A 27,714-nucleotide genomic window follows, 5' to 3' on the forward strand; every position below is an offset into this window, starting at 1 on the left:
GCCTCCTCCTTCTTCTTCTTCTCCTCCTTCCTTCTCGCCTCACGGTCGCTCTCGCCGCCGTCATGCTGGAGGAGGCCGGCGAGGAGGTGCTGGGCTCGGTGCTGCTGAAGGCCTCGTGCCTGCCGCTCAGCTTCCTGCTGGTGGTGCCGGCCGTCCTGCTGCTGCTGCTGGGCCCGCCTCCGGCCTCGGCCGCCCACGAGTTCACCGTCTACCGCATGCAGCAGTACGAGCTCGGGGGGCAGCCCTACGGTCAGTGAGCCAAAGGGGTTCGGGCGGGGTTCGGGTGGCGGCGGCGGCAGCGCTGACAGGGAAGGAGACGACGACGCTTTCCCCACCCCCCCCCGCCTCTCATGAGGCGCTTAAATAACACCCCCCCCATATCCCCGCTATACAGGTACAGAGTTTCCAAGGGACTGTAGTTTTCTCCTCACACTCACAGAACTACAGTTCCCAGGATCCTTTGGGGGGGGGAATCCACGTGCTGACAGCCCCCTTAACGTCAGTGGTTCCTCATTAGCTAAGATTACCCCTACCCCCTGTTTTTCATAAAGCCAAGCCATGCCCCCCCTACTTTTGAATATTTTGATTATTCTTAATAAAAAAATTCCTTCCAGTAGCACCTTAAAGACCAACTAAGTTAGTTCTTGGTATGAGCTTTCGTGTGCATGCACACTTCCTCAGATACACTGAAACAGAAGTTGCCAGACACTTCTATATAAGTGAGAAGGTGGGGAGGGGTATTACTCAGAAGGGTGGTGGGAATGGGAGATTGGCAGATAGCTGAGATGAGCCTGTTGACGACTCTTAACGACTGTAATAGGTCTTACAGGAAAAGGCAAGGGGTGAGAAGGTGAGAAATGGCTTAGTCATGTATAATGAGATAAGAATCCAATGTCTCTGTTCAGACCAGGTCTCTCCATGGTTTTAAGTTTGGTAATGAGTTGCAATTCAGCAGCTTCTCTTTCCAGTCTATTTCTGAAATTCCTTTGTAGTAAAACAGCTACTTTGAGATCTTGTATAGAATGTCCTGGGAGATTGAAGTGTTCTCCTACTGGTTTCTCTGTTTTGTGATTCTTGATGTCAGATTTATGTCCGTTTATTCTTCGGCGTAAGGTTTGGCCTGTTTGTCCAATATAGAGAAAATATTGTCCAATATAGTTTTCTCCTCACACAGAACTACAGTTCCCAGGATCCTTTGGGGGGCGGAATCCACGTGCTGACAGCCCCCTTGACGTCAGTGGTTCCTCATTAGCTAAGATTCCCCCCACCCCCTGTTTTTCATCAAGCCATGCCCCCCCCTTTTGAACATTTTGATTATTATTATTATTATTTATACCCTGCCCATCTGGCTGATTTTCCCCAGCCACTCTGGGCGGCTCCCAATCAAGTGTTAAAAACAGGACAGCATTAAATATTAAAAACTTCCCTGAACAGGGCTGCCTTCAGATGTCTTTTAAAGATAGGATAGCTGCCTATTTCCTTCAGATCTGAAGGGAGGGCGTTCCACAGGGCGGGCGCCACCACCGAGAAGGCCCTCTCCCTGGTTCCCTGTAACCTCACTTCTCGTAATGAGGGAACCGCCAGATGTCTCTGTGGTAGTTTTTGCTATGTGCCACAGGCCCCCTTGGGAGGGTTTTGCAGACCCCCCCCCCCAAAGTGGGAACCACTGCCCCGACATATTATTATAATTATTATTTAGTGGGAACCACTGCCCAAAATATTATTTATTATTATTATTAGTGGGAACTACTATCCAACATATTATTTATCCCCCACCTTTTCTGCTGACAGGGATTCGAAAGGTGGAAACAAGAGCTACTCAAAACCATGGGGCGGGGGAGAGCAATAATTAAAATACAATTTTTCCGTTGCGAGCTGCCCTGGGATCTTCGAAGAAAGGGTGGGATACAAATTTAATAAAGGATTATAATAAATTTAAACATTTTAAAACTTTACGCATACATAGTGTTAGATTAAGTATGTTAATGTAAAAATAGGAGATTGTGGTATTTAGTGTTTGCATTGTTTCTGTGGAGATGCATGAAAAGTATACACTGCTTGATGGTAAAAAAAAATATCTCTCAGCGGTTTGCAAAAAGGTAAAACAATAAAATCAAGAGGAGGATCACAGTTGTACTTCAAAACATAACAAAGTTAAAATGCTAAAGCAGATTAAAAATACCTCAACTGTCTAAGCATGTGGGCAGGAATGTTTTTTAGCAGGCACTCCAGTGTGTACAGTGAAGGCACCTGCTTGTTCTCAATCGGCAGTGAGTTCCAAAGTGTAGGTGCTGCCGCAGTAAACGATCTCATTCTTACAAGTGTGGAATGGGCGTTATGTGGCAGCTGTAGCGGATCCAACTCCATTGATGGAATCAGTCACGTGGGTACGCAGGGTAAGACAATCTTGTAGGTAAACTGGTCCTTAGCTGCTTTATATGTTAATCGTAACACCTTGAACTTGGCCTGGTAGCAAATTGGCAATGAGTGCCAATCTCTGAGCGCAAGTGTTACATGCTGGCAAGGCCTCGCTGCTGTCAACAACCGTGCTGCAGCATTCTGCACCGATTGCTGCTTCTATGGCTCACAGCTTGTGGTTTGTCAGGTAAGAGCTATCCGACAAAGCACTGTTCAGATGATACGCTAAGCTGAAACTAAACCATGGCTTAGCGGTAGAATGACCAGGGAGGGGCAGTGCAGGTGGTCTGACTTAGTATAAGACAACTTCCTACATTTGCATATTGTATTTAAACAATGTAGGTGGATCAGTTTAAACAGTATGTGTGTAGCAATATACAGTGATGAAACCGTGCAGTGTGTTCTGATTTCCTGATAAGGGAGTTCTCCTGCTTAAAGGTTTCTAGCCAGCCGTACTCTCCTGCAGCAGAACTCTGCCACTAGCCCTCTTTTTCCTCTTCCAACTGACAAGTCAACATTTATTTTTGTTTTGTAAAATTCGTGCACCACTTGATTGTAAAAAACAAACCCACCCAACCCTCAAAGCAGTTTATAAAAAGGGTAAAAGAATAAAATTAAGAAGAAATTGCAATCATACTTTCAAAACATGCAAACAGTTATAACACCAAAACAGATTAAAATTACCTCCACTTAGAATTGCAGAGTTGGACTAGTCCAACCCCCTGTAATGCAGGCATCTTTGCCCAACATGGGGCTTGAACACACAACCCTGAGATTAAGAGTTTCATACTTTACCAGTTGATCTATCCCTGGGTGCCTCCCTTAGTTTTCCTTCTTCTAAAGACCTTTTGTGTTTCGGCAAAACTTGTTCTCCACAGCATGCAGAGTCTGCCTCCCTCTTGTTTTTCTGTGGCTACATTTTGGTTGCAGTCCTCTCAAGTCGCCACCCAAATTCTCTGTGCTGTGTAGTGAGTTGAAAGATGTAATTAATATTTATAAGACTGAAATTTATTAGGAACAGGAATTGGCCTTATACAAGAGCTGTCCAGCATTGCAGGCCAGAGTCATTCTCAGCCCTGCCTGGATATAGCATTTATTTTTGCAAGCTTTGTAATAAAGAATATAATACTAATCCTGTAAAGTCTCCCATATGTAAATATAGAGATTTATGTATGTATGCATGCATGCAATGCTAAATTGTACCACTCCGCAGTTGAAACTTGCAGTTTAAAAGAAGCCAGTTCTGTGCAAGTCTATTCAGAAGTAAAGCCTGCTCTGTTGAACGTACTGGCACAGAGATAAGCAAACAGGATTTCAGCCTTAGATGATTAGTCACCTGAGTTCTAAATGATTAATTGACTAAGGCTGCAATCCAAAACCACTCTTGCGAAAGAGTAAGGCCTCACCGAACCAAGTGGGCTTGCTTCTGTGCAATCAAGCCTAGGGTTGTGTTGAAAATTTGGGTGTGAAGAAATCCTTCTGAAGGAAGGGCAAGTATTTTTCCTTGCTCTTGGGTGACACATGCATATGTTGTAGCAGGTGCTGCCGTCAAATAGGCATTCTGTCCTGTGTGTGAGAGGCAGACAAGACGACATGCCTTTTCTAAGCATGCCTGCTTTTTTTTTTTTTTTGTAAGCATGAAAGCAAGAAATGCCTTTAAATATAGGAAAGCAGCAGTCTGCTCAGCTAATTGGGCGGTGCAGGGAACACACAAGTGTGGCCTTTAGATGTTGTTGAGCTGCAACTCACATCATCCCAGATTCTTTGTTCATGCTGGTTGGGGCTGATTGGAATTGTAGTGCTAAGCTTTATGGAATCGTCTCTGCCGCACTTCCACTTCATAGGGCTGTGTACAGGTAGGTGAGCACACTGTGTGCGTAAGAGCTAGAATAATAATAATAGTAATATATATTGCTTGGTATGGGAGCAGAGTAAGATCAGCTGTCCTGTTAACTTGCCCCGCCCATTCCAAATTTCCATCCTGTGGCTTTATAGACATCTTTGGGCACAGTAGGGCAGCAGTTAAGAGGTCTCCCCACTGTGCTTCCCTTTATAAGTTCAGCTCCTGCCCGATTGGCCAGGAGAAACTAGAGCAGGGGTCTGCAACCTTTAAGACAAAAAGAGCCACTTGGACCCGTTTCCGAAGGAAAAAAAACTGGGAGCTGCAAAACCATTGCGACATTTAAAACAAATATATCTCCGGAGCCGTGATCTGACAGCGGGCGGGAAGGCGACGTCGGGACGGTGCGTGACTAACGCATGCACCGCCCCCATGCGACGTCACAGCCAGTACAGCACCCGCCACAGTGGGGAGTGTCGGGGCGCACAATGCGCCTCCTCCCCTCGCTAGTATCCGCCCTGGAGCCGCGGCAAAGGTGTAAAAGAGCGACATGCGGCTCCGGAGCCGCGGGTTGCAGACCCCTGAACTAGAGCCTGCCTTTGAAATCCTCACTATTAAAGACACACTTGCCCTGCAAGAGGCAGCAATTGGTATTTTTGCACCCACTTTTACAGGCTAAGCAGCTGCTGTAGTAAAAACGTATTTCCACGCAGCAGGTGTAGCCTCCAGGCTCATGTGTTATTTCCCCTCTCCAGTCACTCACTTCTCACAGTGCGTGACCGACTCCTTACTGGGGCTACTGCAAATCAAGACAGGTTCCTACCCATATTTAGCTAAGACCACCAGTCTTGGAAGCAAGTGCCTGGTTTCATGCAGCTGCTCTGTGAGGATCTGCAAGGGAGGGAGAGCCTTTGGAGAGGGACGATGACAGGCAGAGTTTTAACACGCATGGGTGTAGAAAGCTACTTCATATTGAGTCGTGCTACCATTCCATTTATCTCAGTGGTCTCTGGCCTATAGCTTAGAACAGGGCTCTGGACAGAGGTGTGTCCCTTTTAATGGGAGGTGTCAGGATTCAACCTGGGACCTTATGCATGAAAAAGCAGGTGTTTTATCACTGGCTGACACCCCCTTCCTGTTTCTAGGGAATGATTGTCAAAGAGACAGCTGGAGGTTTTGGGGTTGGGTTTTTGTTTTTTTTTTACAATTACAGTATTTTTCGCTCTATAAGACGCACCAGACCGCAAGACGCACCTAGTTTTTGGAGGAGGAAAACAAGAAAAATAATAATCTGAATCTCAGAAGCCAGAACAGCAAGAGGGATCGCTGCGCAGTGAAAGCAGCAATCCCTCTTGCTGTTCTGGCTTCTGGGATAGCTGCGCAGCCTGCATTCGCTCCATAAGACGCACACACATTTCCCCCTTACTTTTTAGGAGGGAAAAAGTGAGTCTTATAGAGCAAAAAATATGGTATATTGTCAAACTGCTGTGCAAATAAGTTACATTAGGATTAAAAGGGTTCACTGTGATGGCACTAGGGAACTATCTGCACATTTCCCTAACCACTCAAAACAGATACACTGAGTGGCAACGAGCAGACACCAAAAATGAGCTATAATCTGGGGAAAATTTTGGAGGGAAGATTTCAACGACAGCTGCAGAGCCCTCAGTGGTACCTAGATATTTTGCCTTGTTTCTCATTCTTGAAAACATGTCTCACAAAGTTAGCATCCTACACATATTTTTATACTACACAGCCTGGAATCGTCCACTACTCTTCCAATCTAAAGACAATATTCCTGCTCCCTACAGGTGAAAGGTGGACACCTATTGCTTCCCCCTACCCCCAAACAAAAAGAGTCCTGCTGAATCAGGCCAGAGACCCTTCTAGTCAAGCATTCTCTTCTCCCGTTTGTCAGTTAAATGTCAGGTGCTTAACTGCTTGTGAAACCTAGCAACTAGCTTTCAAAGGCATATGCTGCCTCTTAATTCTGAAAGTAATACAGTGGTACTTCGGGTTAAGTACTTAATTCATTCCGGAGGTCCGTTCTTAACCTGAAACTGTTCTTAACCTGAAGCACCATTTTAGCTAATGGGGCCTCCTGCTGCCACCACGCCGCCGGAGCATGATTTCTGTTCTCTTCCTGAAGCAAAGTTCTTAACCCGATGTACTATTTCTGGGTCAGCGGAGTCTGTAACTTGAAGCGTATGTAACCTGAAGCGTATGTAACCCGAGGTACCACTGTATAATGCCATCAAGTAACTATTGATAGATTTATCCTGCATGAATTTTATGATCTCCTTTTTAAAGCCATCTAAGTTGGTATCCATTGTGGTTTGTGAATTCCATAGCTGTTTCTTCTTCTTTGGCAATCCCTCGTAGCCGAGTAAGATTGTCTTCTATGAGCACGGTCTTAACAGTGAATCTGTAAGTGACTGGAGGCCAATTCTGGATCCACACGTCCTTCCACAGTGGGGACATAGGTTTCTGGGTGGGAGTTGGTCATGGTGAGGGTTTGCCAAACGTGCCTTCCTCTTAGCACGTTTCTCCCTTTTGTCCTGATTTCGAGCGTCTTCAAAGCCCATGACACCTTTGGCAAAGGCTGCTTTGGAGGGTTTGCAGGCCAGTGTTTCCCAGTTGTCGGTGTTTATACTACATTTTTTTTAGATTTGCATTGAGAGAGTCTTTAAACCTCTTTTGCTGACGACCAGCATTACACTTTCCATTTTTAAGTTTGGAATAGAGTAGTTGCTTTGGAAGACGTTAATCAGGCATCTGAACAACATAACCAGTCCAACAAAGTTGATGTTGCAGAATCATTGCTTCCACACTGGTGATCTTTGCTTCTTCTAGTACACTGGCGTTAGTTCGCCTGTCTTCCCAAGTGATCTGTAAAATTGAATGGAATTTTACCATTGATGAAATGTTGAAAGGAGTCGGAGATGTTGTTTATAAGTGGTCTATATTTCACAAGCGTACAGTAAGTTTGGTAGCCACAGTTTATGCCCTGTGTGACAAAGGTTTTCCTTTTGTCTGTCCTGAACCTTCCATGCTTCAGCTTCATTGCATGCCCCCAAGTTATCGTATTCAGAATCTACTTCCTCCACACAATGCATAACTTCTTATCATGTTCTCCGCCCACTTAGCTGCCTTTTTTTTCTAAGCTAATGAGTCCCAGATGTTGTAATCTTTCCTCATGGGAGAGTTGCTCTAGTCCCTTGATCGTTCCAGCTCTGTAGTAACCTTTCCAAGGTGAGGCAACCAAAACTGTACAGCAGTATTGCAAGTGTGGTCTCACTGTAGATTCATATAATGGCATTATCGTAGTAGTCGTTTTATTTCCAGTCCCTTTCCTAATGATCCCTAACATGGAATTCACCTTTTTCACAGCTGCTGCACACTGGGTCGACATTTTCATCGAGCTATCCACCATGGCCCCAAGATGTCTTTCCTGGTCAGTCACCACCAGGTCAGACCCTGTTAGCGTATATGTGAAGTTAGGAATTTTTGCCCCAATGTGCGCCATTTTACACTTGCTTACACTGAATTGCATTTGCCATTTTACTGCCTTTCTGCATGGTTTGGAGAGAACTTTTTGAAACTGCTGCTGCTACTATAACTTTTTGTTTTTACCACCCTGTGTGATTTGGTATAATAGACCCAAAAGCGAAACATTAAAATAAGCAAGTATGCCAATTGCAATAAAGAAAGGCAGTGCAGTTATTAAAGTAGTTTAAAATAAAATCGTACAGATAAAATTGCTTTGACATCAAAATGCACCCCAGTCACAGCGGGTGGAGAAGCTGTGCATTAAATTGTAGCTCTACACTAGAGTTGTGGCTCACATGCTGTCGCAGCTCACTTCCTTTCCAAATCGTGTCACACGGTGAGTTTGGGAGTTGACAGTTCATGGCGTGAGCCCCCACAACAAAGGCATGTGGCATTCCCACTGCGTGGTTTCTACTAAGCTTTTTCAACTCTGCTCTCTTGGCAAGATCTACACCTGCCAACGTTGGCAAAGCATCTTCAGAACTGATCACTGAACGTTCCTGATGGTACCAGCCCTTCATAGTCAATACTACACAACCTGAGAATTGACCTTAAAGGGTTGGGGAGGTGGTGGTGTTGATTTATTTAAAGAACTTTTTTTAAAAAAATCCCATTCTCCAGCCAGTGAAGACTCCCAGAGCAGCTTAGTAATCTCTCCACTCCCCTAAAAAGGCACAGTCTTAAAAAATTCCAAAAAAGACATGAGAGAAAAGGAACAGATTAGGAGGGAGGAGGAAACAGGCAATTAAGCATTCACATTCTCTTTTTAGGACATGGGGAGGCCTCATATCTGTGGATCTAAAGTACCTTCATGGCTACGTACTAGGCCCCTTTCTCTGCTTTTGACAGGCACTCGGAATGCCATGCTAAATACAGAGGCTCGCACAGTGGAGGCGGATGTCTTGAGCCGCCGCTGCGTGATGATGCGGCTGATGGACTTCTCCTACGAACAGTACCAGAAGGCGCTTCGCCAGTCGGCCGGTGCCGTGGTGATCATCCTGCCACAGAACATGTATTCGGTGCCTCAGGATGTCATCCGGGTAAGCATCCCTTTGAGGCCCCTGCCTTACGTTCATAATTGTGCTTCAGCGTGCTGAAACTGCCTCCCCTGCTTAATTCCAGAAATCCTTATGCCACCTGTAATCAAGCCGATATTATGGCTTCTGCCTGGACCCCGAGATCATCCTCTGAGGACCTTCTTTGTGTGCCTCCTCCAAGTGAGGTCCGGAGGGTGAGCGGAGTCCTCCTCTGCAAGTCACTGAGTCTTTTATCTGCTCCTCCTCAGCAATTCATGGAGATTGAGCCAGAAATGCTGGCGATGGAAACCATTGTGCCGGTCTACTTTGCTGAGGAAGATGATGATCTCCTCTCGATCTACGAGCAAACGCAGGCGGCTTCTGCGTCGCAAGGCTCAGCTTCAGCTGCTGAAGGTAGGCCTCTTTCAAAAAAATAACTGGGATTAGCTTCAGGGGTCGCCTCCCTTTAAGACCATCTTCCAAGGGCCTTTTCAGAGGTGGCACCTCATATTTGGAACAGCAACTCCAGATAGATCCAACAGGCTTTGCTACTGGTATAAGAGAGGGATCATTAAAAAAAAGCTTGGCAGGTGTTGGGAAAGATCCAGCTCTAGAATACTATACCCCCTTATCTGGGATTAAACACCATGGGACTCAGTGGGTTTTGTTTTTTAGTAGACAGGAATAGGACTACATGGTTACATTATGAAGAAGCCTGAGGCAATGGGTTGTTTCCAACTAAGTTTTACTCAGAACAGACTCATTGAAATTCATAATAATTATTAATAATAATTTTATTATTTATACCCTGCCCATCTGGCTGCGTTTCCCAGACACTCTGGGCAGCTCCCAACAGAATATAAAAAACACAATCAAACATTATAAACTTCCCCAAACAGGGCTGCCTTCAGTTGTTTATTTCCTTTACATCCGGTGGGAGGGCGTTCCACAGGGCGGGTGCGACTACTGAGAAGACCCTCTGCCTGGTTCCCTGTAACCTCACAGTGAGGGAACTGCCAGAAGGCCCTTGGAGCTGGACCTCAGTGTCCAGGCTGGACGATGGGGGTGGAGACGCTCCTTCAGGTCTACAGGGCAGAGTCCGTTTAGGGCTTTAAAGGTCAGCACTAACACTTTGAATTGTGATCAGAAATGTATACATGAACCCAATTCCTGTTATATTTTGAAAATTTATGTTAAATATAAAGAGTTCAAACCTTGACCGTGGATAGAAAAGACTGTCCAGAATATATAAACCATGCCGGCTCAAATCCATATGTGTCTTCTATACTCCCCGCAATTTGCAAGGTTTCTGATACTGTTGTGAATGAAGGCAAAGTGTAGCTGTGTACTCTTATCTTTATTCAGCTGTTTTCTTCCTAGTACTTTTACACACAGCAACTGCCAACGGCTTCCAGATGGTGACCAGTGGGGCTCAGAGCAAAGCAGTCAGCGACTGGCTCATCACCAGTGTGGAGGTGAGTTCGGGAGCACTTCCTGGCATATTGACTTTTCAAGGTTGGATTACCATAATGCACTGTGCGGGGCTTCTTTTGCGCTTGACCCAGAAACTGTAGTTAGGGCAGAGTGCTACAGCGCAATTGCTGATAGGAGTGAGAGACCCTATCAGCTTGCAACACTTCTGCTCAGAGGGCTGAACCGCCCTGTGATATTTCGTTGAAGGTCAGTGTACAAATTTAATAAACCCGCAAGCAAGCCAACCAAAACCAAGTCTGTACTGGTTGCCATATTCCTGCCAGGCCAACTTCAAGGTGTTACTGTCAGTTTGCATTTCTTGGTGCAGAAGGTAATTGATCTAAAGTGTAGAGATCTTGTCTATACTGATTGATTCAAGAGGGATCTGGAAGCTTCCCTGTGTGATACAAACTGAAGTTCCTAGCTAACAAGCAGGCTTCTGTTCTGCCTAGAAACAAGCAAAAGGTTCCTGATGTTCGGTTTATACCTTCAGAGAAGCTGAACAGCTGGTTTAAACTGGTCCTGTTATCTCTTTCACCCAAGGTCACGCTGGCTATAATAATAGGCCAGAAGGAGCCCGAGTTTCACATTCTGTCTTTCTTTCCTTCTGGTGTGGTGTTCTGTATATAGTATGCTTAAGTGCTTAGTTTTAGTCTTCTTATGAGTTATTGTAAATTTAGGTTAAGTCTGCTGCAACTGGATTTCTTATGGACGGGACCAATCCTGAATGAATTGGATTTGTGACCATTATGCTCATTTGCCTTCAGTAGCAGTAAAGCTCTGCTGGATGGAATGTTAATTGCCTCTGGTCTATTTTGTTTGGGAATCCTACAACGTGCTAAGTTTATTTTGCTCTGCTAACTATACGTTGGAATCTGCTCCGGATCAATATGAGCAGAATTCTTAACATTTACTTTTGGTACATAATAACTGCCTGGGCCCAGTTTACCTGCACGTTTGCCTTAACCATTTATGTGCCCACTCAACTGCGTCGACCTGCAGTGCTGGCACTGTTACAGGTGCCGCAGTAAGTGCTCATTCTGCCCTTGTAAGAAATCATTCATTTAGTATGGTGGCACCTGCACTTTGGAACTCCTTGCCCATTGACCTTTGCTGTACACTTTTATGTGTCTGCTTAAAACATTCTTTTTCTTTTTAGGCAAGTCTGTCCAGATACACGAATGTTGACGTGCTTTAATCTTTTTGCTGTTGATTTTAATTAGTTTTTATTTATTTTTTACTTTTAAAAATTGATAATCTTTAATATTTATTGTAAGCTGCTTAGAGGTTGGTTTTTTTAAAAAAAAACACCACGGTGAAAATGGTGCGTGCTTTTTGTTAAATAAAATGGGCACAAATGTAACTTTGCAAGCTCAGGAAGAGCTGGGGCATATCTGCTAGGGCCAAGGAGGCACTTGTTTTGGGCTACCAAGCCAAGAGTACAGGTTCCCAGAGTCTAGTCTTAACTACTTTTCACAAGCCTGACTCTTAACCCTGCTTTTAAAAAAATCATTTTACTAAAATTATTGTTCAATCAGTGTGCATCATGCTTCTGGCGATTAGAAGCAGACAGTCCTCTTTCTGGAGGAAAAGTCTCTTTCTGGAGGAGTTTACAGTCTAAATTTTGACATAGGGGTGATAAGGAAATGCAGTGGAAGTGGATGCAGTAAATAAGGCAGAGAAAGAATATCCAATCCTTGCATGTTATTACTTTTTTGTTTGTTTCCACCAAGCATTCTTAGAGAATTAATAAGATTCATTGTTTGCCATTTGTCTTACGTATTTTATTGTACACTGCCATGATATTATTATGAGGCTCCCCCCCCCCCCGAAAAACTTCCGAATTATTAATAAAATCAATACATCTGCATGGGCCTGGTTACAGGCTGGCAGGTTGCGACAGGGCACAAAGTGGTATAGGCAGCGGTGCCAAAGGCTTTGCAGAAAAGGTGTGAGGAAAGATTTGAAAGGAGGAGGGAGGCGGTTCGGAGTTTAAGAGATGATACGTGAATCTTTGGGTGGAGCTGGAGACCTTTGGACAGTCGAGGCTTGTGGAGCTCCAGGAGTAAAAGTCATGAGCAATAGGCATAGGTGAGAAGGGCTGGGAAGGAACAAAAAACCCAAAACCAAACCAAGGAGCCTACGCTGGGTAAGGGAGCAGACGAGAAGTCAGTGTAGGGATTTTGAAAGTGTTCAGAAATGATTTACAGCAGAGATTCTGAAGGTGTTTAGAAAGTGATTTACAATAGCAATAATACTCTAAGAGCTGTTCGACAATGGAACAGACTCCCTTGGAAGGTGACGGACTTCATTGGAGGTTTTTAAGCAGAGGTTGGATGGCCACCTGTCAAGGATGCTTTAGCTGAGATTCCTAAAATTGCAGGGGGTTGGACTAGATGACCCTCAGGATACCTTCCAACTCTGCAATTCCCTAGATTTCACGAGGAGGCAGAGGTGATGTGTGGTGTCTTGCATTGACACAGTGGCAGAAATGGCCTTGATGTAATGATTCCTCCCCTGCTCCCCTTGCTAGGGTCGGCTGACTGGTCTGGGAGGAGAGGACTTGCCTACTATTGTAGTAGTCGCTCACTATGACTCTTTTGGAGTGGCACCGGTAAGTTTCTGTCGGCTGTTGCCCCATGCTTGCTTAGGCCTTTCTGTATACTGCAGCATGGCTCACTTATCAAGCCACCTATGTTGTTATAGAGAGCCAGTGTGGTGTAGTGGTTAAGAGCGGTAGTCTCGTAATCTGGGGAACCGGGTTCGTGTCTCCGCTCCTCCACTTGCAGCTGCTGGGTGACCTTGGGCCAGTCACATTTCTTTGAAGTCTCTCAGCCCCACTCACCTCACAGAGTGTTTGTTGTGGGGGAGGAAGGGAAAGGAGAATGTTAGCCGCTTTGAGACTCCTGAAGGGGAGTGAAAGGCGGGATATCAAATCCAAACTACTACTCCTCCTCCTCCTCCTCCTCCTCCTCCTCCTCCTCCTTCTTCTTCTTCTTCACCTTCACTAACAGTTCCTTTAAATTTGGGCAGACCTTATGCATGAACTGACTGTAGAATGATCTGATCCACTGGGTCTTCTGCTTTGTTTGTTTGTTGAACTTTATGAGTTACTTCTGTTGAAATTTACAATTTGCTACTATGAATTGTATACCTTATTTATCTAAGAACACAGCCGGTTACGTCTCATGTGTTTATTGAGGAGGGAGCTCACAAGCAGGGCTGGAAGGCAAGCTGCCCTCCCACCTTGACTGTTCTCAGCACCCGGCTGCCCTTCCCTTTTGTGGATCACAGCTGTTCTATTTTTTTTAAAAAAAGCTGCAGATGTTTGTGGCTTGTTGCACCATTCAGTGGCAAAAAAATCCCAGCTTCCTGCTGGCTGCAATGTGTGGCAATGACTTGGCTTGCTCTGCAAGGATCTGGCTTGCTTCCCGTCCCCCCTTTGCTAGTGTGTCCCCAAACCCAAAGTTGCCCTTAATATTGGATATTCTTTCTCCCCCCCCCCCCAGTGGCTCTCCCATGGCGCCGACTCCAACGGCAGTGGAGTTGCCATGCTCCTGGAACTGGCCAGGCTGTTCTCTCGCCTCTACACGTACAAACGGACACACGCCGGGTAAGTCGAATTTCTCTTCTGGGAGGCCTTTTGCCCAAAGCGGGGGTGCAATGGCCAGAATGTAAGCTTGACCCTTCTCTTTGCTCCCCAGGTATAATCTGCTGTTCTTTGCGTCTGGAGGTGGCAAGTTTAACTATCAAGGGACCAAGCGGTGGCTGGAAGACAACTTGGATCACACAGGTGCTGCAGGCTTATTGTTATATTCCCCATAAACCTGGAGGTTCTACGGCCAGGTGCAGGACCTGGCTTATGAGTTGGCCAGGAGGGGAGAGGAGGCATCAGGAGGATGACTGGGAAGCTATGGGCCTAATTTTCTCACTTTTAGAAATGGGAGCGTGTAGCTCTCAATAAATAGCTTGCGACTATCCCTGGTCTTAGCTGACAACCAGTGGTTTTTCATGTTGCATAAAGAGCATGCAAAGATGTCTCTTCCACCTCCTTCCCCGCCCCATAACTCTTTGTAGGATGATGGCCATTTCACATCCCTTATTTCAGATTCCAGTTTGCTGCAGGACAACGTGGCCTTCGTACTCTGTCTGGACACTCTGGGGAGAGGGAACAGTCTCCACCTACACGTCTCGAAGCCTCCAAAAGAGGGGACCCTTCAGCATGCTTTTCTGAAGGAGCTGGAGCTGGTAAACAAAGGGGGTCAGGCTGGCGTGTGTTGGGCAAAATGGGAGGGCAGCAGCAGTTGAACACTCAGTGTGCCTTCCTGGCAGAACATCTCACTGTGCTCCGGCTAATGCGGATGCCTCTTCCCCCTTTTCTGGAGCAGCTGTCCTTACTACAGAATTACTTTTTCTGGGGGACACAGGTGTGGAGGACTCCCCAGTCCTGTAGGGGTAACTGCGCACCTAAAGGAACAGGTGCACAGCCTGGGAGTCATGGATTCACAGGTCAGTTCTGTGTCCAGGGCAGCTGTCTACCAGCTGCATTGGGTACACTGGCTGAGACCCTACCTGCCTGTGCCCTGTCACGCCAGAGTGGTCCATGTTCTGGTTATCTCCCACTTGGACTACTGCTACATGGGGCTACCTTTGAAGGTGGCTTGGAAACTACAGGGTTTCAGGCAGGGGACAGTTGCCATCCCTACCTGAAGATGCAGAGGACTGAACCTGAAAGCTGAATGTGAAGCGGGTGCTCTGCCGCTGAGGCACGGTCCTTTCCTTTAAAAATTGAAGTAAGATTCTAGTCCTCATGTGTAGGGATATCGTGGAGTGGGCAGTGGGGTCCGGAGGGAGCACACTCCCCACCAGCAGGCGGCCACAGTCTGCCTGCACGCGTGACCCTGGGGTGCATAGAATACTCCCCCCTCAGACAAGCCACTGCTGTCTGAACATCATTCCCTCTGTCTGACCTTTTGTGGTTTCAGCAGTCTGCGGTGTCCTGTCTGTAACCTTTGTCCCTGAGACCTTTTGTCTCCTTCATCATACACTGTGCAAGGGGAAAATGACGTGGTGGAAACAGGTGCCAAAATAACTTGGTACCACCCCACGATCTCGGGACCGAAGATGTGTAAAGGTCATAGCCCAAAATGTATCTGCCTGGTTTGCATATTTGTCTCAATAAAAGGAGGCTCCACAGGGCTAGCCAGCAGCTTGCATGCAGCTCACCTGTGCGCAGCTCACCTGATGACCAACCCCCAGTCTTGTGCCTTCACTTCACTCATGACTGTTTTAAAACAGTCCATTGGTCCATCTAGCTCAGCATCACCCACACTGACTGGCAGTGTCTCTCCAGGGTGTCAGGCAGGGAGTCTCTCCCGGTCCTAGCTGGAGATGAAAAGCAGACCCTCTCTCACTGAGCCCTGTTTAGGGAAGTTTTTAATGACTGATGCTTTAATGTATTTTTAATCTTCGTTGGAAGCCGCCCAGAGTGGCTGGGAAAACCCAGCCAGATGGGTGGGGTATAAATTTATTATTATTACTACTATTACTATTCCCCTTTTGGGAATAGATTGGGGTTGCGCAGCATGGCAAAGGCGCAGACCCTGTTTTACGAAAAGCAGGGTTGCGAGGGAGTTGCTAACTGTGCCCCGGAGGCAAGTTGCTTGGCGCCTCCTCACCCCTCTCTTTCTGGTGACTTGTCTCCCAGGTGGTTGCCAGCCAGTTCCCAGAGGTGAGGTTCTCCATGGTGCACAAGAAAATCAACCTCGCGGAAGACATGCTGGCCTGGGAGCACGAGCGCTTTGCCATCCGACGCCTCCCAGCCTTCACCGTCTCCCACCTCGAGAGCCACCGAGACGGCCTGCGCAAGAGCATCATGGACGTGAGGTCAGCCGCTGGGTGAGGAGGCTGCAATAAGGGCTGGCAGGGGGTGGCAATAGCTTTCAGCTGCTGGTCTACTTGCACATGTGAGCTTAGGATCATTATCAGAAAACGAACCTTGAACTCATTAGGAAACATGAAGCTGCCTCTTACTGAGTCAAGCCATTTGGGCCCATTAACTCACCATTGCCCACACTGGCTGGCAGTAGCTCTCCAGGGGTTCAGACTGGAGCCCTTTCCCAGCAAGGATGTGGGTGGCACTGTGATCTAAACCGCTGAGCCTCTTGGGCTTGCCAATCAGAAGGCTGGCCGTTCTAATCCCCGTAACGGAGTGAGCTCCCGTTGCTCAGTCCCAGCTCCTGCCAAAATAGCAGTTCAAAATCACACCAGTGCAAGTAAATAAATAGGTACCGCTGCAGTGGGAAGGTAAACAGCGTTTCCATGCGCTCTGGTTTCTGTCAGTGTCCCGTTGCGGCTGAAGCGGTCTAGTCCTGCTTGCCACATGACCTGGAAAGCTGTCTGTGGACCAACATCGGCTCCCTCTGCCTGAAAGCGAGATGAGCGCCGCAACCCCATAGTCACCTTTGACTGGCCTTAACTGTCCAGGGGTCCTTTACTTTTTAACCTTTTCCTACAGCCCTAACTGGAGATTCAGAGTCTGAAACTGGATCCTTCTGGTGTCACGGCAGGTGCTCTGTCATCAAGCTTACAGCCATTCCATAGGGCATAATCTTGGAGTGCTGCCACTTGGCTCAGGAGCTGAACATGTGAGATTGCATTTAGCAGTGGAGACTTAATATTACCTGTTGGCAGACAAACGTTATGCAGGGGGAAGTGTAGCCATTTCCCTTTTCTTAAACCACGTAAGCTGTTCCTTAAACCACGTAAGCTGTTTCTTAAACCACGTCTTCTAAACATGAATCCCACGAGTTCTGGCTGGGAGGCAAAGAGCCTGCATGTCTGAATGCTCTATGATCTGGCAGGACGGGCTTAGGCTCTTCTATCGTTTCTCTTTCTGTCTCTGTCTCCCTCCCAGCCTCACTGCAACGTAGCAGTGGGTGGGTGTGGAGGCATTTTGTACGAAAAGCTTTGTATGTTTCTCTGGAACCGGAATTCCTTGCGCAAGTCCAGTAGCTTGCCCTCCGTTGTGTGTGAAAAGTGTGTGAAAAGCCAGTGGTGACTTCCAGTTTGGCCCTCAGTCGTGGTATGAAGTAGGGGTGGGGAAGCCATGCCGGCCCATGCAGCAGCACCCAACAGGGATGATGGGATGTTGTAGCCCGGCAACACCTGCAGGGTGAAAAGATCCTTTTCCCCTGTTAACACCAGTTTGGGGTGGCAAACTTACTGGTATCCTAGCTTTCCTACTGTGCATAGCTAACACATAAGGTAAAGGTAAAGGGACCCCTGACCATTAGGTCCAGTCGTGACTGACTGGGGTTGCGGCGCTCATCTCGCTTTATTGGCCGAGGGAGCCGGCGTTCAGCTTCCGGGTCATGTGGCCAGCATGACTAAGCCGCTTCTGGTGAACCAGAGCAGCGCACGGAAACGCTGTTTACCTTCCTGCCGGAGCGGTACCTATTTATCTACTTGCACTTTTTGTGCTTTCGAACTGCTAGGTTGGCAGGAGCAGGGACCGAGCAACGGGAGCTCACCCGGTAGCGGGGATTCGAACCGCCGACCTTCTGATCGGCAAGTCCTAGGCTCTGTGGTTTAACCCGCAGTGCCACCCTCGTCCCTTAGTGTGCTATATTAACACATAGCACATAGTTAAACTGTGGAACTCCCTCCCACAGCAGGCAGGGAGGGCCACCAACTTGGACGGCTTTAAAAGAGAGTTAGACCGTGGCTGGAGGCAATAATGCTTCTGAATAACAGTTGTTAGAAACGGCAGGAGGCAAGAATGCTCTTGTGTTTGGGTCCTGCTTGCAGATTTCCCGTTGGGGCTTCTGGTTGGCCACTGCGAAAATAGGCTCCTGGACTAAATGGGCCATTTACCACATCCAGCAGGGCTATACTTGCATTCATATATATACAGTAGTACCTCGGGTTACAGACGCTTCAGGTTACAGACTCCACTAACCCAGAAATAGTACCTTGGGTTAAGAACTTTGCTTCAGGATGAGAACAGAAATCGTGCTCCGGCACCACGGCAGCAGGAGGCCCCATTAGCTAAAGTGGTGCTTCAGGTTAAGAGCAGTTTCAGGTTAAGAACGGACCTCCGGAACAAATTAAGTACTTAACCCGAGGTACCACTGTATATATATATATATATAGAGAGAGAGAGAGAGAGAGAGAGAGAGAGATTTTAACAACCAGATTATCAATCAATATGTAAAGTTAAAGGTAAAGGGACCCCTGACCATTTGGTCCAGTCGTGGACGACTCTGGGGTTGCGGCGCTCATCTCGCTTTATTGGCAGAGGGAGCCGGTGTTTGTCCGCAGACAGCTTCCGGGTCATGTGGCCAGCAGGACTAAGCCGCTTCTGGCGAACCAGAGCAGCACACGGAAACGCCGTTTACCTTCCCGCCGGAGCCGTGCCTATTTATCTACTTGCACTTTGACGTGCTTTCGAACTGCTAGGTTGGCAGGAGCTGGGACAGAGAAGAAGAAGAAGAAGAGTTTGGATTTGATATCCCGCCTTTCACTCCCCTTCAGGAGTCTCAAAGCGGCTAACATTCTCCTTTCCCTTCCTCCCCCACAACAAACACTCTGTGAGGTGAGTGGGGCTGAGAGACTTCACAGAAGTGTGACTGGCCCAAGGTCACCCAGCAGCTGCATGTGGAGGAGCGGAGACACGAACCCAGTTTCCCAGATTACGTGACTACCGCTCTTAACCACTACACCACACTAGAGCAGCGGGAGCTCACCCCGTTGCGGGGATTCGAACCGCCAACCTTCTGATCGGCAAGCTCTAGGCTCTGTGGTTTAACCCACAGCACCACCCGCGTCCCTCAATCAATATATAGCATTATTAATGTGGAGGAGCGTTTTTTAAAAATGCAGCATGCGCACCCTTCCTAGCCACCTGGTTATCTGAAATGGTTCCTTGCCGAAAGGGGAAAGGGTTGGAAAGGGAGGAGGAAAACAAGCACAGCCAGCCATCAGATCTTGAAAGTTACCACTGCAGTTGGGAGTATCTCCCCCAGAATTCTACCCCAAGGCTTCATCGTCTCCAGATTGGCTTGCTGTCAAGGTGGGGGTGGGATAGCCAGCTGTATGAACTGCGTCGTATGGGCCTTGCTCCCTTTTTTGAAGGAAGACATTGGTTTGCATGCTCGCTTCCACGTTTATGAGGACCATGGGCTTGTTGTCCCTTTTTAAAGACCTCAGGCCCAAGTGGGACTGCTGGCGGAAGACTGCACGACACGGGGCCCAAATGAGAAACTTGGTAGTCAGTCGTTCAAATGCCTGCTCTCCCTCCCTCCCAGGAAAATATGTTTTTGACACCGCTGTTGCCTTTCCCCTTTGCAGGGCACGGGTCGACCCCAAAATCCTAACCCGCAACACCCGCATTGTTGTGGAGGCTTTGACGCGGGTTATCTACAACCTAACAGAAAAGGTGAGGGTTTTTTTCTTTTTCTCTACATCTGCTCTCCCCCCAGGCAGTTTTCGCTAGCCACAGCAGAGGTAGAGGCTCAGCGTGGCCCCATCACATTTCCTCATTTGACTCTCCCCCTCCCAGAACTGTTAGCAGCCATTCCACCGATTGCAGCCGAGGGGCTGATAGGGCAGCATCAACGGTCAGCTGTAGGCTGCCACTTGACCTGGCTGGAAAGAAGGGGCAACAGGGCCATTCTGAAAGACCAGCTCTATTTGGCTCCTTTCCTCCCCTAAACCATCCCTGGTCTTGGTGGTGATTATCAGATACACTAACATCGCAGTCAGGTGCTGAGTTACGAGGAGCATGTTGCCAAAACAAGGCTCTTCAGAAACAAGGAGGGAATATTAGCATGCTCCATGGGGAGCAAAAGAAATTTTATGCTTGCAGGGAGGGGGGAGCCCTAATGAGGGACCAGAAAAACCCAAGACAGCAGAACATGGATTAAGTGTGCTCAGCAGCCACTGAACTGACCATTGAGGGCTGCAGGGTTGTTCAGAAAGGCTATTCTGGAAGAAGCCATGCCTGCCCATCTTGAAACCTAGCGTCAGGAGTGCCTCACATTATCTTTCACTTATAGCATGAGCAGTGATGTGTGCTTTCCCAGAAAATTTTGAACTGGGTGATTTGCACTGGAATTTTTTGTTCTGTTTTCCCAGGGAGTGGTCTAATTTAGCACGCTTGTTTGACTTGTATTTAGCGATCAAGGCCAAAAACCTTGAAGCTGCCAAGTTTGCCTTACATTTTTGCGGTTGGTAGGGACGCGGGTGGCACTGTGGGTTAAACCACAGAGCCTAGGGCTTGCCGATCAGAAGGTCGGCGGTTCGAATCCCCGCGACGGGGTGAGCTCCCGTTCTCGGTCCCTGCTCCTGCCAACCTAGCAGTTCGAAAGCACCTCAAAGTGCAAGTAGATAAATAGGTACCACTCCGGCAGGAAGGTAAACGGCGTTTCTGTGCGCTGCTCTGGTTCGCCAGAAGCGGCTTAGTCATGCTGGCCACATGACCTGGAAGCTGTACGCCGGCTCCCTCGGCCAATAAAGCCTGATGAGCGCCACAACCCCAGAGTCGTCTGTGACTGGACCTAATGGTCAGGGGTCCCTTTACCTTTACCTTTATTTGCGGTTGGTATTCATTCATTGCTGCTAACAAAATTAGGAAACGGGAAGCATCTCGCTCCCACATCACATAACTTTAAGAATTGGTGCCTGAGTGTGCTTGTTTTTCTCTTCCCTCCCCATCCTTCTCCCCTTTTGGGATGTGTCTCTTGCATTGAAAGCCCGTGATAGCAGGATGCCTAAAAAGATAGCAGGATGCCTAAAATTCCCAATGTGCTTTATAGATGAAAACTTTCCACTGTATCTGTTCCTCTAGGGAGTACCTGTTGACCTCCAGATCTTCACAGAACAGATGGTAAGCATGCCTTGCTAGTGGGGTCTCTTCCCCACAGGGCAAGGGGAAGCCTGAGGGTGGTGGGGGTTTTAATCTGCAGAGCAGACCGACTGCCTGTCTCCCTTCCCCACCGCCTTGCCTCTGCAGCAGATCCAGCAGGAACAGATGGAGTCCGTGATGGACTGGCTCACCAGTCAGCCAAGGGCCGCTCAGCTGGTCGACAAAGACAGCACTTTCATCAACACTCTGGAATATTACATGAGCCGCTACCTGAAAGATGTCAAGCAGCATCACGTGAAGGCAGACAAGCGGTAAGAGCAGGGCTGCCCTTTGCTCTTTTTCCTGTTCTGCTCTGGTGCTCTTTTGTGCTGTTAACTGCCCTCAATATCCACACACACACACACACACACACACACCCTTTTTTGACGTGGTTAGAGACATGCTATCAATAGGAGTATAGCATCTAGATCAAGGGAAGTAATAGTGCCACTGTATTCTGCTCTGGTCAGACCTCACCTGGAGTACTGTGTCCAGTTCTGGGCACCACAGTTCAAGAAGGACACTGACAAACTGGAACGTGTCCAGAGGAGGGCAACCAAAATGGTCCAAGGCCTGGAAACGATGCCTTATGAGGAACGGCTAAGGGAGCTGGGCATGTTTAGCCTGGAGAAGAGGAGGTTAAGGGGTGATATGATAGCCATGTTCAAATATATAAAAGGATGTCACATAGAGGAGGGAGAAAGGTTGTTTTCTGCTGCTCCAGAGAAGCGGACACGGAGCAATGGATCCAAACTACAAGAAAGAAGATTCCACCTAAACATGAGGAAGAACTTCCTGACAGTAAGAGCTGTTTGACAGTGGAATTTGCTGCCAAGGAGTGTGGTGGAGTCTCCTCCTTTGGAGGTCTTTAAGCAGAGGCTTGACAACCATATGTCAGGAGTTCTCTGATGGTGTTTCCTGCTTGGCAGGGGGTTGGACTCGATGGCCCTTGTGGTCTATTGCAACTCTATGATTCTAGGGCGGCATAGAGAGGTAAAAAAGCATCTCCAGGAAAGACTCTGGGTGGTCCTGGTTCAGGGCGCAGCTGGTGTCTTATTTATTGATGGCATTTATACGCTGCTCTTTAGCCAGAAATGCTTTGAGAGTGGCTTACAAAAATCAGTATTCAGACACTCCCTTAGAAAAGCATGGCATGGACATGTAACAAGGTAAAAGAGTATTGGGAAATGACTTATAATGAATTGAAATAAATGTTTGAAATTACCAAGGGCATCTAGTCCAGTCCCTGCAATGCAGGAATCTCAGCTAGTGAATCCCTGGCAGGTGGCCGTCCAACCTGTGCTTAAAATCCTCCCATGAAGGAGAGGCCACCGCCATCTTCTGAGCTTTTCTGTTCCACTGTCCAACAGCTCTTAACCCTCGGAAAGTTATTCCTAATACTGAGCTGGAATCGCCTTTCATTGTGTTTGAATCCACTGGTTCAGGTTCTCCCCTCTGGAGTAGCAGGAAACAAAGCTTGCTCTCTCACAAGGTGTGTGACTTGAACCCACATCTGTGCATCTAGCACTCAAACAGCTATTCCTACACAAACTACCAAGAGGGGTAGGAGCGTTTGGGTAAAAGAGTACAGTGGTACCTTGGGTTACAGACGCTTCAGGTTACAGACTCTGCTAACCCAGAAATAGTACCTCGGTTTAAGAACTTTGCTTCAGGATGAGAACAGAAATTACGCGACAGCGGCGCAGCGGCAGAGGGAGGCCCCATTAGCTAAAGTGGTACTTCAGGTTAAGAACAGTTTCAGGTTAAGAACGAACCTCTAGAACGAATTAAGTTCTTAACCCAAGGTACCACTGTATTGGGAAATGATCCATGATGAATTGAAAAAAAAAGGTTTAAAAATACTTCTCCCCCCCCCCCCAAAAAAAAACAAACCAGAGTCCTTTCTGTTGAGGATAACTCAGTCTGAAATTCCCAGGTGTCACAAAAGGTTACCGTATTTTTCTGTGTATCAGACGTTGCTTTTTGCTAAAAAAAAAAAAGGCAAAAATTGAGTGTCGTCTTATACACGAATAGTGAATGCAGAGGGGGACGTGCGCTTATTGGCAGCAGCAAGCAGGAGATTGGCAGCGGCGATTGGGTGGGTGATTGGTGCCTGCGGCAAGGCCTGCTGGCGATTGGTTGTGGCTGCTGCAATTGAGCAGGTGATTGGTGGCTGCAGCAAGTGGGCGGGTGGGCTGTTGGTGGCAGCGAGTGGGCAGACAATTGGTGGCTGCGGCCAGGTGTGCAGTCGGCAGTGGCTGTGGCAAGCGATCGCCGGTGGTGGGCAGGCGGGTGAGCGATTGGCGGAAGTGACCTCCCCCACCCCCACCCCCACCCCCAAAAAGCTTTACAACTTAATTTCTTAATTTTGGTTTAAAAAAAAATAGGGGTCGTCTCAGACACAGAAAAATATGGTATTTATGTATGCTTCTACTGCAGCCCATGTTTTGTTAGCCCCAAAATGGAAAACGAGCAAGGTCCCAACCAAAAAAAGATTGGCAACTTACATGGACAGACTATGCACAACTTGCAGACTTAATATATAGAATAAGAGAACAAGAAGAACATACATTTAAAGAAGATTGGAAAATATTTATTGAATATATGGAAAATAATTGTACAGCTGCAAATGCTGGCAGCATTAAGATAAATTCAATAGTATAAATAAGTTTTGATGGATGTAATAATGGAAAACCGATCAGTATAGTTTTTGTAAAATATGCAGGAATTTATGATATGCAGAATGAACCATGGAAAGAGAAGGGAAGTCATTGATATCTTAAGCGTGTAAAATGTTTATCTGAAATTGTAAAACAGAAAATTTAATAAAAATCATATTTAAAAGGCATGGCACACAAGGAGAAATGAATAGAAGGGAGGAGGAAAGAGCAGTCTGAAGCCCAAGTTATTAAAGTTCCCCTTCTTCTACCACGGTTAAGAGCAGCAGCTCCCCACCGATGTCCGTGGCAGTTCTGGGTCTCCTGCCCCTGATAATGAGCTCCTCCCCCCCCCCCCGGAACCATTCGTCCTCCACAGACGAGACCCAGGGTGACCAGTCTGGAACGCCACAGCAGATTCTGTCGCACCGTCTGAGTCTTGAGGGCCGTTGGAATCCTCGTAGGAGGAGGGTGGGAGCTTGGTGGGGCTGGTTGCCTGTTCCTCCCCGGGAGCACTTTTCCTCTCAGGTCAGATCCAGCAGAGCTGGCAATGGGGGGCAAGGCAGCTCCAGCCCCACAGCTCTTCCCTCAGGCAACTTAGTTAGATTATTAGGATTTAGGATGAGCTAGATCAGACTCTGTACATATGGCGCCCCCGTGTATTTCTACAGCTTACTGTGTTGTGCTGTGACTTTCAAAGGCACAGCTGTTTTAAAAACATTAACAGGTTAATTCGGCGCCCCTCTTTTTCTAAACCCCATGCAGGGACCCCGAGTTCGTTTTCTACGACCAGTTGAAGCAAGTAATGAATGCTTATAGGTAAGTGCAGGCAACCTTGTTTTGTATTTCTTTGCCCTGAGATCAGAGGCCCCCTCAAAGGCCTGTGTTCTAGGGCTTGGCCTGTGTGGGGTGGGGAGGAAGAACTCTTAATATCAACCCCACAGAAAGAATTGGGAAATGTTCTGTGCAAATTCCTCTTGGGCTCTTGCCCAGGAATGTGGTCAGCCTTTTCTCCCACCTTGCGGTGCTGGCATTGCCCTGCTTTGAATACACAGGCTCTGAGGATCTGCCAGCCAAGGAGGAAACTTCAAGAGATTCCTCCTTCCTGCCCAGCCATTATTCTCCTCTCTCTCTTACACACTCTCACTCTGTGTTTCCAACCTATCAAGGCAGCCTTCTCAAACTTGGGACTCGCCAGATGTTATGGCCTGCGATGGCATCATCCCCAGCCAGCAGGTTGCAGAAGGGGTTAAATAGGGGTTAAATCCAGCAGACAGGGCTGGGTGCCCCCTCCCATGCACCATCTGTTTCCCACCCAACAGAGAGGGGTCAGAAGCCAGCCTTCTCAGGCTGGTGGTGTACCTGACCCTGAGCACATTTCGTAGGAGAACATGTGGGGAGGGGCAGACGCTGCAAATTGGACACTCTTCTTTCCAGAGGGAGAAGAGGTGAGGGCGTCCTGGGAGAGGAGCTGGCACGGGCCTTTCTGAGCAGCACCCACCTGAACATGAGCAGCTCTGGCGGAGTAGAAAACATTCCCCTCTTCAAAGGGTGACTTTGTATTCCTTGGTGAGAGAAACCAGTAGGAGAACACTTCAATCTCCCAGGACATTCTATACAAGATCTCAAAGTAGCTGTTTTACTACAAAGGGATTTCAGAAATAGACTGGAAAGAGAAGCTGCTGAATTGCAACTCATTACCAAACTTAAAACCATGGAGAGACCTGGTCTGAACAAAGACATTGGATTCTTATCCCATTATACATGACTAAGCCATTTCTCACCTTCTCACCCCTTGCCTTTTCCTGTAAGACCTATTACAGTCATTAAGAGTCGTCAACAGGCTCATCTCAGCTATCTGCCAATCTCCCATTCCCACCACCCTTCTGAGTAATACCCCTCCCCACCTTCTCACTTATATAGAAGTGTCTGGCAACTTCTGTTTCAGTGTATCTGAGGAAGTGTGCATGCACACGAAAGCTCATACCAAGAACTAACTTAGTTGGTCTTTAAGGTGCTACTGGAAGGAATTTTTTTATTTTGTATCCCTGTTACTCATTCACTTTGTAATCCACCGATTTCTGTGGAAGTAGCGCAGGAGGGCATGAAGTGTGCGCTTTAAGGGACTCCATAATGTGCGCACGTCTAAACTTGGCTTGTTTTCCAGGGTCAAACCTGCCATCTTTGATCTCCTCCTGGCTCTCTGCATTGCTGCCTATCTCGGGGTAGCCTATGTTGCTGTCCAGGTGAGTGTGCAACAGACCGTGGTGGCCTCTCTCAAGCAAATTTCAAGAGGAAATCAAGGCAGCTGCTTTCTCTTTTCCCCAGGGCTTGTCTGAGTTGGGGCAAAGTTTATTCAGAAGCTTCTTTTGCCACATTTTTGAGTTTTGCCTCCACCTCTTAATAGGTGCTGGCTTCCATGCCTTTTCATGATGGAGGCTATCTGTTAGCAGTTCATTAAGCCAGATTAATGTGGACAGATTCCTTTTTAACCTTTCGAATCCTCAAGTTTGCAAGGAAACTTGAAAACTTGCAGACAGAAAGGAAAACTATTCAGGGGCTACATTTTTTGTCCATCCCGTTAATTTCATTTCATTTCATGCACAGAAATCGGAACAAATTTTGAGTTGTGTGTGTGGTGTAAATAGGATTGAGACTTAACCGAGGAGAATTTTAAACTCTGAACAGATTATTCTCCCCTGACTCTTCTATATCAAATGGCTTTTTAAAAACTCCCCTCCATTTTTGATTTGCCGGGTATTGTTTTGCTTTGGGGTGGGGTGCCCAGGTGCTGGCTATTGTTAGAGAAAGACAAAACAAGTGTAGATTCCCATTGGCCTTATGGAACCACTTTCACAGTGCTCCAGATCCTGGCTTAAAAATCAGGTTTTTGAGACAATGGGTGTGATCCACCCGAAGCCGCCTCCCTAACTTGATATGGGTGGGTGGGCTGGCCAAGGGTGGGGAATTGAGCTATAGCAAAGAAAGCCTTGCGCCGCCCCCCCCCCCATAGGACGTTTCATTGTGGCGCAACAGACATGCCCCTCTTTTAAGGTACCGCTGTTGCAGATGTGGCTGCAGCCTGCCAGATTCGAAAACACTTCTCCCACCCCCTCTGCCCGTTTCAGCATTCATCTTGAAGATACAGAGCCACCCACTTACTGTCTGTTTTTTTCTCTCTCTCTCTCTCTGCTTGTGTGCCCCCGTTCCCTGCCCCCCCCCCAGCACTTCAGTCTGCTTTACAGGTTGGTGCAGAGACTGTCCCTGAAATCCAAGCAACAATGAAAGGGTTCCAGAGGCACCACCGTTGGAAATGAGCCCGTCCGGACCAGCGCTGTGTTGGATGCTACTGCTGCTCGTTCCGTTTCGCGACACTGGAGCAGGAGGCAGAAGCCGAGACGGAAAACGCCCTTCCCACTCCCTTGCGTTTTGCGGGCCTGCGTTGCTCTCCCCTCCCGCTCCCCCACCCCCTTCCTCGGGACAGAGCCCCAGGCGTTCACACACACACACACACACACACACACACACACACACACACTGCTTCCAGACTGAACAATGGGTGTCGTCTTCTTTTTTTGTCTTCTCTTTCCTTCCTCCCGCCTTCCCTTGGAAATCTTCCTCTGAGCAAAAAGACATTTCCATAAGTGCAAAGCTGCTGTACGAGAAGCAGGCAACACATGTGCCATAGGTTTTAAGCTTTGGGGGTGGAAGCCTTGGGCTGGCGGGGTGGGCGGGGGCCTGCCTGTCAGATGGAGAACTTGAAGGGGCTGCTTTGGGGGGTCAGTTTGTGTTTTGTTTTGTTTTTTTAAAAAAAGATGTGCACATGTAAATTAAAAGAGAACTACTGCGAAGTTT

The 27,714-nt window shown here is 47.6% G+C and overlaps 1 protein-coding gene and 1 long non-coding RNA gene across 6 annotated transcripts; one reads left to right on the forward strand and one right to left on the reverse strand.

Annotated features, from left to right (window-relative positions):
- Positions 1-27,710, forward strand: NCLN (nicalin). 5 transcript variants are annotated; one of them, XM_081177816.1, is made up of 15 exons: positions 1-249; positions 8,657-8,847; positions 9,093-9,237; positions 10,204-10,298; positions 12,830-12,910; positions 13,806-13,909; positions 14,001-14,089; positions 14,405-14,544; positions 16,004-16,194; positions 19,648-19,735; positions 21,146-21,184; positions 21,314-21,474; positions 24,625-24,678; positions 26,027-26,105; positions 27,085-27,710. In XM_081177816.1, the coding sequence occupies exons 1-15, from the start codon at positions 63-65 to the stop codon at positions 27,142-27,144; spliced, it is 1,704 nt and encodes a 567-aa protein (XP_081033942.1). In that variant the 5' UTR covers positions 1-62; the 3' UTR covers positions 27,145-27,710. The 5 variants fall into 5 exon arrangements, with proteins under 5 accessions (XP_081033942.1, XP_081033944.1, XP_081033941.1 ...); XM_081177818.1 differs by having other exon boundaries at positions 2-249; positions 16,004-16,182; XM_081177815.1 differs by having other exon boundaries at positions 3-249; positions 21,311-21,474.
- LOC308577805 lies at positions 13,000-27,075 on the reverse strand. Its single transcript, XR_014003703.1, has 2 exons — positions 26,711-27,075; positions 13,000-13,253 (listed from the first exon to the last, which is right to left on the reverse strand). It is a non-coding gene; the product is annotated as an uncharacterized lncRNA (long non-coding RNA).
- Positions 27,711-27,714: the final 4 nt, after the last annotated feature.

This window comes from Podarcis bocagei (genome assembly GCF_964188305.1).
Source record: "Podarcis bocagei genome assembly, chromosome: 18".
NCBI lineage: Eukaryota > Metazoa > Chordata > Lepidosauria > Squamata > Lacertidae > Podarcis > Podarcis bocagei.